The following is a 14,936-nucleotide window of genomic DNA, read 5'->3' on the forward strand; positions in this document are numbered from 1 at the left end:
ATATTTAAAATATAAACATTCTTAAGTAGTTTGTGAAACCACTAAAAATAAGTTTTTCTAAGATAAGTTAGAATATAAAAACATTCACCACTAAATTAACAAAATCAAAATGCTTTGACAAAATAAAAAGGGTAAATAGCATTTGACCCTCCGTGGTTATAATTTTTTTTAGATGATCTAATTGTGCTCGTAATATCAACACATAATCCCTTTATGGTTAATAGGAGTAACTTCAGTTAGTTTTTCTGTCAAAATTAACTGCACGTGTCAAACGTCAAAATACTATATTTTGCAGATGATCCCCTTATACTTACATTTCTCTTTATTTTTTGCAGATAATCCTCTTGAAATTTGACATGTGCGCTTAAGTTTGACGAAAAAACTAATGAACGATACCTCTTTGATGGCTCTATCAACCACAAGGGGTTATGTGCCGATATTACGAGCACAAGATGATCATCTGCAAAAGCTTGTAACCACAAGGGGGTTAAGTGCTATATTCCCAAATAGAAAATATATAACTACTTTAATTAATTATTAAATACACTTTCCACCCTTAAAGTATAGGGACTGTAACACTCACCTTTTTTGAAGTATCAAATGTAAATAAAACTTTAACTTTAATGACATGGTATTTTTTCTTCTCATAACTTCCTTCAAACCATTATATATATAAACATGAATACGTAATAATAGCCCGCATGGGTGTAGCTCAACTGGTTCCGGAGGTGGTAAGTTGGAGCAAGGTCCTAGGATCGAATCCTGGCAGCCGCAGTGTGGGAATTTCAACTCCAATGAGATTGGTTCCTTGTGGGCACCAGGTCCGGGTCCGCTACCTTAACGGGCCGTTGAGTTACCATGATTTACATTCCTCCATCAATCCTTGTCGGGCCAAGGGATGGGGGCCCTGGGGGCGAGGGATTTCGCCTTTTGGAGCAATGAATACGTAATAATATTTTTTCAAAATATTAATTTTATTAATAAAATAAAAAATTCTAATTTCATGGAAACGTTTTCAAAAATTTCTTCAAATACTTTTTATGTAACTTCCCTAATTATTCATAACAATAAATTTGGAATCATGCATGTAGCAAAGTAAAGATTTTTGCAAGTGAGATGTATTGACGACCGTAAATTTTTTCAGAGAATATAAATAATGACTGCAATGAACATAACACATGGTTTATATAATCAAAATTTATACTAGCAATAAAGGGAAATTAAAAAAAAAAATTGAAATTATACTAAAATTCAGATCTTTTTTCTTCGTAGAGTTATAATTTTGAAATGATAAAATAGATTTTAAAGATATTGAAAATAACATACTCATTATTTATTTAATGATTATGAAAATAAAAAATGACATGTCATTAAAGTTTTATTATTCAATTTATTAATAGAATGATAAATATTACCTTTGATACTTCAAGAGGTAAGTTTTAAGCTCTATTACTTAAAGGGTGCAAAGTGCAAACTTTATTAAACCCTTTAATTAATAATAATTAGTTTTCATCGTTTTAACATTCAATAAAAAAAAATTATTACAATGATTATATTCATTAATATAATGTCAGCGTTATTATCATAGTAATACCCTACCAAAAATAAAAATAAAATAGATATAGCTAAATAATCTAACTATAAGTTCGGTATAATAAATTTGTCTAGGCCACAATTAATTATTAGCTGCACAATGAACAGAACTTACATAAATATTTTTCCACCTAAATTACACTTTACAACATACATACACCCCTGAGTAATTTTATCATACCTCCACGAATTTGGTTTAGATACCACGGAGTCAAACCAGAGCAGTCAACTTACTGCTGCCCCTTTTAGTGAACTCACCTTCCGCGATATCTCACCAAATCCCGGTACCTCGATGGGTGAGATTATCAGGTTATAATTATATCCACTGCCCTGCCTGCCCGATCTGCCCGTTTCAACTCGCTCGACTCAATTCCAAGTACACCCGGTTTTTGTCTTTTTGCCGTCTGACGAGTCCTCACGACATCATTTTTCCCCTTTTATTCTCTCTCTCCTCTCTCTCTCTCTCTAACTATACGTACAGCCTCCTGTATCTATACCTCCCCCGCTTTCTCTCTCTAAAATCCCCTCTTTTTCGCTCGGCGGTCCAAATACACCTCAGATTTTCTCTCTCTTGCTCCGTTCTTCTGTATACGCACGCGCTAATTTACACAGACAAACACGTGTGGGAAGTACATGTGTAAGTTTATGCACGTTAATTTCTATCGTGCGATGTTTTGTTGTCGTTTGCATCTTTTTTTCTGATATTTGTTTAGACGATTTGGTTGAATTTCTCGATCCGGAGGTTTTTTTAACCCGGTGTGAATCTGCGTGCCCGATTGATTTTTGATAGGTTTTAGATCAGAGTGAAGCCCTAGAAATTAAATAAAGCACGATAAAGAAGGGCTTCTGTCTAATTGGAGCGATCTAGGGTATTTTCCGTGGTCGAATTGGGAGATTCGGGGCTTTTTTTTGATTCTGTTGTTGATATTCGATTGGGAGTTTCTGGAGATTTGAATTATTGTCGAAAATGAGATAAATAGGTGCTGATAGGAGTTTAGGTTTGTTGTTGAGGTCGAAATTTGACGAGGAATTTTGAAAGATTTTGATGCTTGAAGCAGAGGGTGGTATAAAAACTGGGGAAAATGCAAATAACCGTATTTTATTATGCATGGGCGGGTTCAGCGAGACAGCGAGAGCTGTAGGAGTTTACGGCGAAGTAGTAGTCAGCACATGCGGTCACTCCTTCCATTATCGAATACCAACAATTCTGTAGTTGTCGCTGGGGAGATTCATTCTCCTCGTGTTTCTGCTGCCACAACCTCCGCCACTAGTGATTCGTTCTTAAAGGTATTGGCTTAGTGTTCTTTCTGTTATCCTTCCATAGATTATCGTCTTTTATTTTTATTTTGTAACGGTTGCATCTTTTTTTTTTTATCTTAGCTGTGTTCTAATGTTGAGCTGTGCGTCTTAACTGTTATGTTGTTGGTAATGGTATCTGCTTGTTTATGGTGAGCATGCTCATTCCTTAAATGGCTTTTGAGTTCCGACTTGTCATTTTTCGGGTAATATTCTTGTTTTTCTGGACCCGATTGTGTACTTTGAGTTTAAAATACAAGATTGTACTAATTGTCTCATGAGTCCTATATCAATGTTACCGCAACATGTCGTGACATTTTATTTGGGAATGTTTGAGGCAATAGCATACGTGTTCTAAATAATAAAGCTATTGTTCACATGTCTTTGACACTAGCCTGTCGATTATAATAGTATATACCCAGGCAAAACTATTAAATTGTGTAGGTGTCTCTCATGCTATTTTTTTGTGAAAATGGAAGGTGAGGCGTAATTTCTACGCTCATTTATATCTAATTAATTCCGATTTTGTAGAGATTCGTATGTCTGTACTGCCAAGCCATTTCACTAGTGTATCCAAATTCCATTGATGCCCATACCTTTTCTTTACTATTAGTAAATGCATGGCGTATAATAAGCATACATCCAAAATCAAAGTCAGGCCATTAATTTCGATATGAGCCGCAATAGCCCCAGAAAAATAAATGTATTAACGGTTACTGGTTAGAACACAATTTTATTCTCCGCAAAGAAATATAAGGCTTCTTTTATCCTGTTCCCGCACTCGAAACTTCTTCATTTGCTCTCTCTATCTGTCAGCAACTTCATTAATCCTGAAGGTCTGCCTTTCTTTATATCGACACACCCACACGTATATTATGTGTGGAAATTTCGACTTCTCAGTTGCAAGTATAGATTTGATGACAGTGAGATTTTATACAGAAAATATATGTCTTTCTTTCAGACTGGGTGTAACTTGTTTTTTACCGCACTGATTTGATTAAACTTTTTCTGCCTTACAGGACGGTCGCAAAATTAGTGTTGGTGACTGTGCTCTTTTCAAACCGCCCAAGGATTATCCACCTCTCATTGGTTTAATTCGTTGGTTGGGGTTTAACAAAGATAATAACTTGCAGCTGGGTGTGAATTGGCTTTATCGATCATCTGAACTAACGCTTGAAAAGGGCACTTTAGTGGACGGTGCCCCAAACGAGATTTTCTATTCATTTCACAAGGACGAAATTCCTGCTGCATCTCTACTCCATCCATGTAAAGTTGCATTTCTTCCTAGAGGTGTAGAACTTCCCAAAGGGACATCCGCTTTTGTTTGTCGGCGTGCCTATGACATTACAAACAAGTGTTTATGGTGGCTAACAGATCAAGATTACATTAATGTTAGTCATAATAGTCAGTGGATTTTTTCCTTTTTAATGTTCTCCCCAATTGCATGTGGAGGTTTTTTGTTTATATGTTTTTGTTGGGTTGGTGGTCTGTGTGGGTAAGCGGTAAACCTACATGATTACCTTTTATTTGTTTACCTTTTTCAACTCATATACCCTTCATGGTTTCTCAGGAGCAGCAAGAAGAAGTAGATCGACTTTTACACAACACTAAGATAGAGATGCATGTGAGTTTGCAGCCTGTTGTTCGTTCTCCAAAGCAAGCTAATGTTCCGACTTCAACCTCACAGTTGAAACCGACTTCTGATAGTGGTCAAAATAGTGGGAGTTCTTTTCCTTCTCAACCCAAGGGAAAGAAGAGGGAGAGAGGTGATCATGGTTCGGACCCTTCAAAACGAGAACGCTCTTCAAGGACTAATGGTGGTGATTTGGTTCAATGCAAAACCAAAAGTAATTTAAAATATGAGATTGCACGAATAACAGAAAAAAGTGGAGTTTTGGATTTGGAAGGGGTTGAAAAACTTGTCCAGTTGATGCAAACAGATAGAACAGAGAGAGAAATGGATTTGGTAAGCCGCTCCATGCTTGCCAATGTAATGGCTTCCATTGAAAAGGTTGATTGCCTCAATTTGTTTGTGCAGCTCAGAGGTTTGCCTGTGTTGGATGAGTGGCTGCAGGATATTCATAAAGGGAAGATTGGTAATGATTCTAATGTCAAGGATGGTGATAAATCTGTGGAGGAATTCCTTTTGGTTTTACTTCGTGCACTCGATAAACTTCCAGTTAATCTTCATGCCCTTCAGATGTGCAACATTGGCAGATCTGTGAATCACTTACGATCACATAAAAATATAGAAATTCAGAGAAAGGCACGGAGTTTAGTTGACACTTGGAAGAAACGTGTTGAAGCCGAAATGATTAGTATTGATGCGAAGTCAACCTCAACCCACACTGTATCTGTGTGGCCTTCCAAGTCACGTCTTCCAGAGGCTTCTCATGGTTTGAGCGGAACTCCAAGTGAGTCTGATGCTGCCATTAAAAGCTCAATTACTCAGAATTCTGCATCCAAAACTACTTCAGTTAAGTCTTCACATGGGGAAAGTAGCATAAAGTATGCAACCTCATCTCCTAGACCTGTCCAACCAGCTTCACAACTTGCATCTGGAAAGGAGAGCCAGAGTAGAATTTCTGTGGGAGGCACTGCTGGTGCCCCTCAAATTAGGGAGGACAGGAGTAGCAGCTCTAATCATTCCAATAGTTATGGTCAGTCTTCTCCAGCGAAGGAAGACCTGAAGAATTCCACAGCAGGTTCATTGACTGCTAATAACATGTCCAGCAGTAGTACCCGTAATCGGAAATTTAGTGGTTTTCCTGGAACATCACCGACTGGAAGTCAGATAGAAACAAGCTCTAGCAGAATTCCTTCAGCACAAAAAAGTACTGCTTTTGAGAAGAAGTCTCACTCTGCATTAACGAGTGAAAGGGTTGTCGAAGGACCCAGTGAAGGAAGCAGTCATAAGTTAATTGTTAAGATACCAAATCGGGCGAGGAGTCCTGCCCAAGGTGGCAGTGGAGGATATTTTGAAGAACCTACCTTTACCAGCAGCCGAGCTTCTTCTCCTGCTGTTGTGAACAAACATGAACAGTCTGATAATGTTTCAAAAGACAGGAGTTGTGCATATCGATTCAATGTTGGGGCAGACATGAATGCATGCCGAAACAGTGATTCAAAAGAGGTATTTGTTAAGTCAGAGGATGCTGTGTCACCTGCAGTTCTTCCTGATGAAGAGCAAAGCATAATCAATGAAGGCTCCAAGAGATTAATTGAAGCCCCTCCTAGGAATCAATTGGAGTCGTTCAAATTGAAAGCCTCATCTTTCAGCCCCATGAATGCGCTAATTGAGAGCTGTGCTAAATATTCGGAAGCAACTTCATCATTGTCACTTGAAGATGATGTTGGAATGAACTTGCTTGCTAGTGTGGCTGCCGGAGAAATGTCCAGATCTGATGTGGTTTCCCCTACTGATTCTAGTGAAAGAAGTAAGCCTGTAGTTGAGGATGTCTGCACTGGTGATGAGGCAAAATCAAAGTCTTCCCCTGAAAATTACGAGGCAAGAGCGCAGAATCAGTTTCAAAATGACGCTGAACGTGATGTCAAGAAGCAGGCTGTTTTGGACAGTTTGTCATATTCCGATGATGGGTTATATTTGTCTAAGAATGCACCACCCGAGCTTTCTAGTTTTAAGAAATGTGCTCCATGTCATTCTTCTGAAGATAAACAAAATGGGGGAGGTACTCCAGGCACGGTTTCGAGATGCAATGCAGACCTTAAGTGGAAGATCAGTGAGAAGCCAAATGAAAATACAGTTGCCTCTTCTTTGGCACTTCCGATCTCTCCAGAGAAGGTAAGGCACGTTGAATCAAATGCAGGGATTCAGGAGGAAAAAGGCATTTATAGTAATGTTATTGGTGATGGTATTTCAAATAGTAGAACTAGCAGAAGTGATGTCATGATGGCCGAGGAAAAGGACGTTTCTGATCATTTGAGTGTAGATGGGTCTAAGCCAATGGTTGGACTTGCGGAACCACAGCCCTTGGATGGAGGTGACTTCACCAAGTTTGTGAATGGAGGATTAGACACGACAGCCAATTCACATCAGAAATTGACTGTTGAGATTCTCAAGTCTGAATTTGCAGCAGGAGATAATACTGAAAAGCTTCACCAAACCGAATGTAGCCAGAAATCAGTGTCAGAATCTGGTGATCCATTTCAAGCTGGAGAACTGGATCTTAAATCTGCCAATAATTGCATTAGCAAGTCTGAAAGACTGAACTCTGTTAAGGAAGAGAAAGTGCACGGAAATACAGCTATTGGAAGCCATAGTGCAGCTGCCTTATGTTTGACATCTCATGATCTCAAAAGTCATCATAAAGAGGCAAAGGTGGAAAACCAGGAGATTCCAGAGCATGTTTCACTTCCAGAGAGAAAGTACCCTTGTTCTGCGGATAATGAAGTTCAGAAAGTGGCTGAATTGACAGAATCCATGTGTACAAGCATTCAGAAAGATGAGAGTGCTTCTGGTGGTGCCGGGGCAGCTTCTTCCTCTGCTACAAGAGCAGATGATCCAGGTGCAAAGATAAAGTTTGACTTAAATGAAGGTTTTAGTGACGATGATAGGAAGTATGAGGAGTCCGACACAACCTCTGGTTCCACCAATAATCATATTAACTCGTTACCACTTTCTGTGAATTCTTTAACTGGTGCTCCTTCTACCACCATTACCGTAGCTGCTGCTGCAAAAGGCCCCTTTGTTCCGCCTGAGGACTTGTTGAGGAATAAAGTTGAACTTGGATGGAAGGGATCTGCTTCTACTAGTGCATTTCGACCTGCTGAACCTAGAAAAGTTCTTGAAATGCCGCTGGGTCCAACAAATTTGTCATGCCCTGATACTTCTTCCAGTAAACAAGACCGCATTCTTTTGGATATTGATCTGAATGTGCCAGATGAAAGAGTTCTCGAGGAAATGGCTTGTCGAGGTGCTGCTTTGGCGGTTGATTCAACAACTGAGCGGGCAAGTAATTTTTCCACGTCGAATGAGGCATCTAATTCTATGCCTATTCGCGGATCTGGTGGGCTGGATTTTGATTTGAATGCACTCGATGAAGCAAATGATACTGGGCACTGCACCACCACCGCCGCCAGTCGCATCGGAGAGCCATCTATTCTGAATTTCAAAATTGGTGGCTTACATGCTCGGAGGGATTTTGATCTCAACGACGGGCTTGTGGCTGATGATTCAAGTGCGGAACAGTTTCCCTTCAATCAACTAGTCAAAGGTGGTAGAACGTCTCAGCTGCCTTTGGCTGGACTTAGAATGAACAGTCCAGTGATGGGCAGTTACTCATCCTGGTTTCCTCAAGCGAATACTTACTCAAAAGTAGCAATCCCGACAATGTTACCTGATCGAGTGGAGCAGCCTTTCCCCGTTTTTCCACCCGGTGGGCCCCAGAGAACGTATGGCCCTACTGGTGTTAGTGTTAATCCATTTAATCCTGACATTTACCGTGGATCAGTATTATCATCATCTCCTGCAACGCCTTTTCCCTCAAGTCCTTTTCAGTTCCCTGTCTTTCCTTTTGGTCCCACTTACCCTCTCCCTTCGGCCACTTTTTCAGTCGGAAATACCTCGTATACAGATTCTGCATCTGGTCCCAGGCTCTTTGTACCTTCAGTAAATTCACAGTATTTAGGACCTGTTGGTTCTGTCACATCCCAATTTCAGAGGCCTTACGTGGTTAGCCTTCCAGAGATGAATAATAACGGTGGGCTTGAGAGCAACATAAAGTGGGTCCGACAGGGTCTGGACCTCAACACTGGCCCTGAAGCTGTGGAAAGTGCAGGCAGGGGAGACATGTGGCCTTTGTCATCAGGCCAACACTCTGGTCCCAGTTCGCAAGCTCTAGCGGAGGAGCAGGCCAGGATGTTTTCTGTTTCAGGTGGTATTTTGAAGAGGAAAGAACCCGAGGGAGGCTGGGATAATGAGGCCTTCAGACATAAGCAGTCTTCACGGAAGTAGAATGGGAGCTTTGGAGTATATATTCCCTAGGATCATGTAAGTTTTTTTTTTCTTTCATGCAACGCAAAGTTAATAATAGCTGATCTGATGTTGGGAGAACTGATTTATTTTTTGTATAATATTAACACTCTTTAGTGAGATACAATTTTCTATTTACACGTTGAATCCCTTTTTGTAATTAGTCAAATTTTTAAATGGAAACATGCAACTCAAAAGTCAAATAGCTAGTGAAATAGGGAGTTTATTTCATTTTTGTTGAAGGGTGAACTTCATTAGTATTTGGATCCGGTTGTCTGGGTCAAAATAACTCCACCTAGACTCAATTTATGTGGCATGAACACATAACATAAATATCCTGAAGCAATATCATATTTATTTATTTCATTAAATCCCATTAGTGCTTGTTGTGCAATTTCATGCAATACAGCATGTTAGTCATTCCGCATTATCATATTTATTACTAAGAAACAAAACAGGTGTTCTTTTACCATTTCATCCCTTATCTTAAAGTATTCAATACACATGGACTCATCTTATCATTGAAAATTGGTTCCTTGTTCTGATCATAGCTCTGTTATTTCCATTGTGCATATTTTCATCGTGTACTAGGTTGGAATTGGAATGTAAATTGTTCTTGTTCTAATATGAAATCGAGAGGCTGCATTATTAGAAACAGTTAACCATTCTGCAAAATTTCATGTACAAGACTTGACGATGAGTCGATGACTGATGGTATGTATGCCTTGATTTTCTGCCCATGTTAATAGTGAGCAAAGGAGTAAGCATTCAATGTTGTCAGATGAAGTACTGATTATCAGCAGCCTCCCTTTGTACTGTAGGTACGGTTCTCTATCAAGCATAAACCAAATTTTATATGCTATAAACACTCTCAATTATATGAACTATTGTCTAGGCTTTAGTTAATTAGAAAATTAAATATTTAATGCGTGTAGACAAGAATAGCATATTCTTTTGCATTGTTTTAAGCATTTTAAGATATAAAACATTTTATTGCACGAGGAAACGATTTCAATGTGAGGAAGATGGGCGTTTTAATCATTGAAATAGAGCTTTGATATGTCAGATCTGGGGCAATGCTTGGTTTTCTGTTTCTCTGTAACATCTAATTGTGGTGAATAAGTCGTTTTATTTTATGTTTTCCGATGCATTGGGAGAATATATGGAAAACTTTCCAGTAAGCTATCCGTGAAATCCCGAGGTCATGCTTTTTGAGTTTTTTCAACAACATTGCTGATTTTTTTTTAGAAAAATCGAGATCGAAACTTTCGGAAACATCATTTAAAATATTTTTAAGATGACATGGACAGCACAGATAGAAACGGCCACAATAGCAAATATCTTAAATAGTGAAGAAACTTATGCAGAAGAGAATATATGAAACTATCAAGTTTCGAAATTTTACACGGAAAGAAATGTTCCGTGATCGTACAGATTGTGTGATGTAGCATATCAAGTTACTTCTTCTGGTATGAATTGGTCGAACAATATATCACCTTTTCTCTCTCGGCCAAAACGCCAGATACAGAGAACTAACTTAAATTGCACTTTTACTATGTCATGTAACTCTATTATTACTATGCTGACCTGTCATTTTCGTCTTTCGCAGTATTTGAAGCCCCGATTAACTATCGACGTGGTGGTTATTTCTCCAGAGGATGGGATGGGTGACCTGTGAGTAGATTCTGTGTCCATATTCTCCGACCCTCACTGCTCGTGCATGTTAGGTGTATGGTGCAGGCAGCACTGCATAGCCGCTGTAGATATTTGTTGCAGAAAGCATTAAACCCCTTCCCGGTGCATAGCATTCAAAATAGTTCGATGCAACATCCCTAACTATTCTGAGGAGGCTGGTTTTATATCTGGTATATTCGGAGCCCTTCGGAATTTGAGCTTGCCTTTTTTTTCTTCACTTTTTTACTCTTTTACCCTTTTTCGTCTTTATTTCCCCCCATACATATATTTATATTAATGCGTAGGGTGTAATCTAATTTTGGATACTAAAAAATGCTATCTTGTTTGCTTTAGTCGTAATCGCTTTTATGGTATTATAAGTTTGTTTTACATTACCCTTCTCGTCGCAGTATCTTTGATGCACCGTCTTTTTATCGACTGTGCGTTGATCGTGAAATGAATACTATTAATTTTGGTTTTTATCCACTATTTTTGCTCATTTTATCGATTTTTTTACAGCATCAACCGAAAATATATGTTCAAATTTGATCTCTAATGAATATTCAAAGATTAATTTCAAATTGAATATAACTAAGAAGTAAAGTCTCAAACTTCACAATCAATGAATAAAATCCTTGTATACTAATATATGTACCTGCATGCAGAATTTTAAGATAACTGAAAAACAGTAAGAAATATGATCTGCCCAACTTAACATGTTAATACACTTGCAAATCAAAAATTGCCTGGAGAGAGAGAGAGAGAGACTAAATCTACTACACACTATAAACGGCATCGTTTTGTATTGTGTTGACGTATTAAACAGTGTGGAGACTTGGCAGAGCCTTCATGCAATATTTTTTTTTTTAATCTTGGCGGATAGTTCTTCCACAGAACATATTCCTGCAAATCGAAAAATAGAGTGTCGAATCATTTCAAAATTGTATTTGAGGTCACACGAAACAAATAGAACAATTGATAATACGAACATACATATTCTCGTATAAATTTAGCTAAAACTCATAAACAAGAAGCATTATAACATGATGTTCAAAAACAAAAAAAAAAAAAAGAAAACTAAATTGCCGTTAATAAAAATATTGTGAAAAGCGCGTGGGAACGATGTACTTACACAAAACATCCCTTGCGTGGCTTTTTCTTCTCCTTTTGCTTTTGCGGTGGCTTGATAACTACCTTGATAGCGGCGTCAAAAACGGCTTTTACATTCTGCATTTTTCATCGAAAAATTAAGTTCATGCTCCTTATATTTTGGACAAACCAATTTCGAGCATCATGGAAAAATCTCCTATGTAACGGAAAAAAAAGACACGGTCAATCTATCCGAGGACAGAAACCAACAATAACCGTGTTTCGTGTTATAACAAATATTACCATGACCAATATGGCAAATACTATCACAAAATTCTCATCTTCTTGCACGCTAATGTCGGAGTAAAAGATTCGTAAAATATATGTAAAACTATATTTCAGCATGAATGTTGTAACTATGTTGAGACTAAACAATAGTACAATAATTTGTAGCTTAGCACGTAACAATTGAGTGAATATTTCCGTAATTTCACTGATTAAATTTTTACGGGAATACTATATGCCGGTTTTCAAAGTCTGCTTATTGCCAAACTAAAACAGATTTGGGCTCGACATACCTGTTGAGTTTTAGAGCTGCACTCGATATAGTAAGCAGCGCCGATATGCTTACGAAGCTCCTCACCCTAATTATAAATAGGATATCAATTCATCATTTTGAAGATTAAATATTAAATAATCACAGAGCAATTATAGCAGTAAATGATTGAGTAATTATCAAACCTGTGCAGTGGTAACAGGAACTAATCCTGGATGATCGGCCAAGTAGTGCTTATCCTCGCGTAGATCTATTGATACATACATACATACATAGATAGATACATTACAAGATTTTAAAAGACACGAAAAAAAATCTTTGCAAGAGTCGATGTAAATTATCGGAAAAAATAAAATTGAAGTGTTTATGTTGACAAGCAAAAATTATCTGAAATAAAAAGATGGAATAATGTAAACGGAAAAAAAAAAAAGGATAATGATACGGTCTATAAAATCACTAATAAATTGAGAACATACTCCTTTTATTGAGCTATTAATGAATAACACAGACATCATTAATTATTTAAGAAAATGTAGCACATAAAATGATAAAATCATTTATTAACATGGAAAGTATCATCGACAAGAAACGATCTAAAACTTTTTTGTCACGCTTATTATTTAAATTTAGAATTGCATTGCATATGGTTAATAGCAAAACCAGAGTAAAATTCAACGCATCGACAGAACATTCTCGTTTTTCTTAGTCAAAATTTCCTTCTATATAGACACTAATATAAATCGCAACGAATTTTCTACTTCAGAAAAAAAGAAAAGAAAAAAAAAAAGCAATGTACCGAGTTTGGTGCCAACAAGTACGACCGGAATCCCAGGCGCAAAATGCTGAAGTTCCGGGATCCACTGCCAAACCGAAATGTGCCCGTGTAAAAATCAGGAACAAAATAAAATAAAAAAGATACTAATTACAGGAAAAAAATGTACCGAAAATACCAAAAAGGAGTCACCTTTTTAAATATGTTCTCATAGCTCGCTCGACTGACTAAAGAAAACGCTAAGACGAAGACGTCGCCTCCTCTGTAGCTCAAGGGCCTTAATCTATTGTAATCTTCTTGACCTGTTAATATAATTAAATATAATCAGAAGTCAGATAATTAACTAATTTACTTTACTTAGTTTTCAGTTTTAGAAAAATGTCATCTTTTCGGCAGAAAAGTACACATTTTCTTGATTTACAGACATGTGAAAGTGATTTTAGTAGTTACCTGCAGTGTCCCAAAGGCCTAAGTTGACAGTTATTCCTTCAACCACCACATTTGCACTGAAGTTATCAAACACTGTTGGTACATAATCCTATTTTTCACATTAAAAAGGAGAAAAAATAAATTACAATATCAGAATTCCAAAAAAAAAAAAAAACCTAGAACCTCTACCATTACAACTCAACCACAAGGTTGTCGGTTTAGACAGTGAAATATATTGTTAGACAACAAAAATTGCATTAAACTAGAAGTTAAAAAAAAAAAAAAACCAAATCACAGAGTTCAAGAAAGATACCAAAAGCAAAAAACCCAGAAGTAGATGAAAACAAGAAACCCTTTTTTGGGCATTTACAAGAAGCAAAAGGAAGCACAGAGAAAAGCTGCAAACTTTTTCAGAAGTCTCTCACAGACATTTTATCATATACATGAACTGCATGATTTAAACTGTTTTAATTCCTCCATATCTACGAACAATTTCAATATCCAGAAATACAAGAATGATGATGACAAATACGACGGATCAGGGCATCTTTCTTTCCCCATATATTTATGACAGAGAATAAGAGAGAGAGAGAGAGAGAGAGAGAGAGAGAGAGAGAGAGAGAGAGAGAGAGTACTAACAGTGGGGAATTTGTTACTGGTGTAGCAGATTAGCATACAGGTTTTGCCAACAGCACCATCACCCACAGTCACACACTTGATGAATCTTGAAACATTTGAAGCCATTGCTGCATAACACACACACCACAAAACACACTATCCAAGAAAGAAAGAAATGGGAAGTCAAAATATTTGATTAAACTATGAATTTATTTTATTTTGACAGAAGAAACTATTTTCTTTTTGTGCCCCTGGGGCCTGGTGGTTGGAATGGTTGGGCATTTAGGCTTGTATCTTTTATGGGCTTTTATGAGAGAGAAAGAGGAGAGAGAAAGAAGAGAGAGAGAGAGACTAAGAATAGGTCACATGATACTCATACTAAAACCTCTTTATAGCAGAGTGGTTGAATCTTTACACTTTGTGGTTAATGGTAATCATTTCTTTAGCTTTTTACATAAAGATCGAAACTTTTTTCATTTTTTTTTTCATCCCTCAATTTTTGCATCGATTTTACACTTGGTCCCTCGTGTTTCAAAAATTCAAAATTTTTAGTCATTTTCGTCAATTTTCTATTGAAATTAACGGAATCAAACGCTTGTCTATCACTATCGCAACTGACGGACTGAGGGTAAATTGACGAAAATGACAAAAAATGTCAAATTATTGAAACATGAGGAACCAAATGTATTTTTTAGTAAACATAAGAACTAAATGTGAAATCATTTCAAGCTTGAGGGATTAAAAATGTAAATTTCGCAGCATTTAATATTCCCATAATTATCTCTAAGTTTTGATGAATTTATGTCTTTATGAACCACCTCTAATATATGATCTTGGATTTCTGTTAGGCGCGTGGGGCTGATCTCAGCTGATATTTCTTGATTGATTTTCTATTTCAGTTATATATGGAAATTAAA

At 37.2% G+C, this 14,936-nt stretch overlaps 2 protein-coding genes across 3 annotated transcripts; one reads left to right on the plus strand and one right to left on the minus strand.

The window, feature by feature from the left end:
• The first annotated feature begins 1,858 nt into the window (after positions 1 to 1,858).
• Positions 1,859 to 10,950, plus strand: LOC105966260 (uncharacterized). 2 transcript variants are annotated; one of them, XM_088817041.1, is made up of 6 exons: positions 1,930 to 2,230; positions 2,384 to 2,880; positions 3,909 to 4,280; positions 4,460 to 8,899; positions 9,631 to 9,702; positions 10,491 to 10,950. In XM_088817041.1, the coding sequence occupies exons 2-4, from the start codon at positions 2,698 to 2,700 to the stop codon at positions 8,861 to 8,863; spliced, it is 4,959 nt and encodes a 1,652-aa protein (XP_088673167.1). In that variant the 5' UTR covers positions 1,930 to 2,230; positions 2,384 to 2,697; the 3' UTR covers positions 8,864 to 8,899; positions 9,631 to 9,702; positions 10,491 to 10,950. The 2 variants fall into 2 exon arrangements, with proteins under 2 accessions (XP_088673166.1, XP_088673167.1); XM_088817040.1 differs by having other exon boundaries at positions 1,859 to 2,880.
• A 167-nt stretch (positions 10,951 to 11,117) lies between these two features.
• On the minus strand, positions 11,118 to 14,445 carry ROP10 (RHO-related protein from plants 10). The gene is made up of 8 exons (XM_012990830.2): positions 14,041 to 14,445; positions 13,423 to 13,510; positions 13,165 to 13,274; positions 12,997 to 13,060; positions 12,386 to 12,450; positions 12,223 to 12,288; positions 11,688 to 11,782; positions 11,118 to 11,458 (listed from the first exon to the last, which is right to left on the minus strand). Exons 1-8 carry the CDS (start codon positions 14,143 to 14,145, stop codon positions 11,422 to 11,424), a joined length of 630 nt encoding a protein of 209 aa, XP_012846284.1. The 5' UTR covers positions 14,146 to 14,445; the 3' UTR covers positions 11,118 to 11,421.
• Positions 14,446 to 14,936: the final 491 nt, after the last annotated feature.

This window comes from Erythranthe guttata, chromosome 4 (genome assembly GCF_056151865.1).
Source record: "Erythranthe guttata isolate IM_541 chromosome 4, IM_541, whole genome shotgun sequence".
Taxonomy (NCBI): domain Eukaryota; kingdom Viridiplantae; phylum Streptophyta; class Magnoliopsida; order Lamiales; family Phrymaceae; genus Erythranthe; species Erythranthe guttata.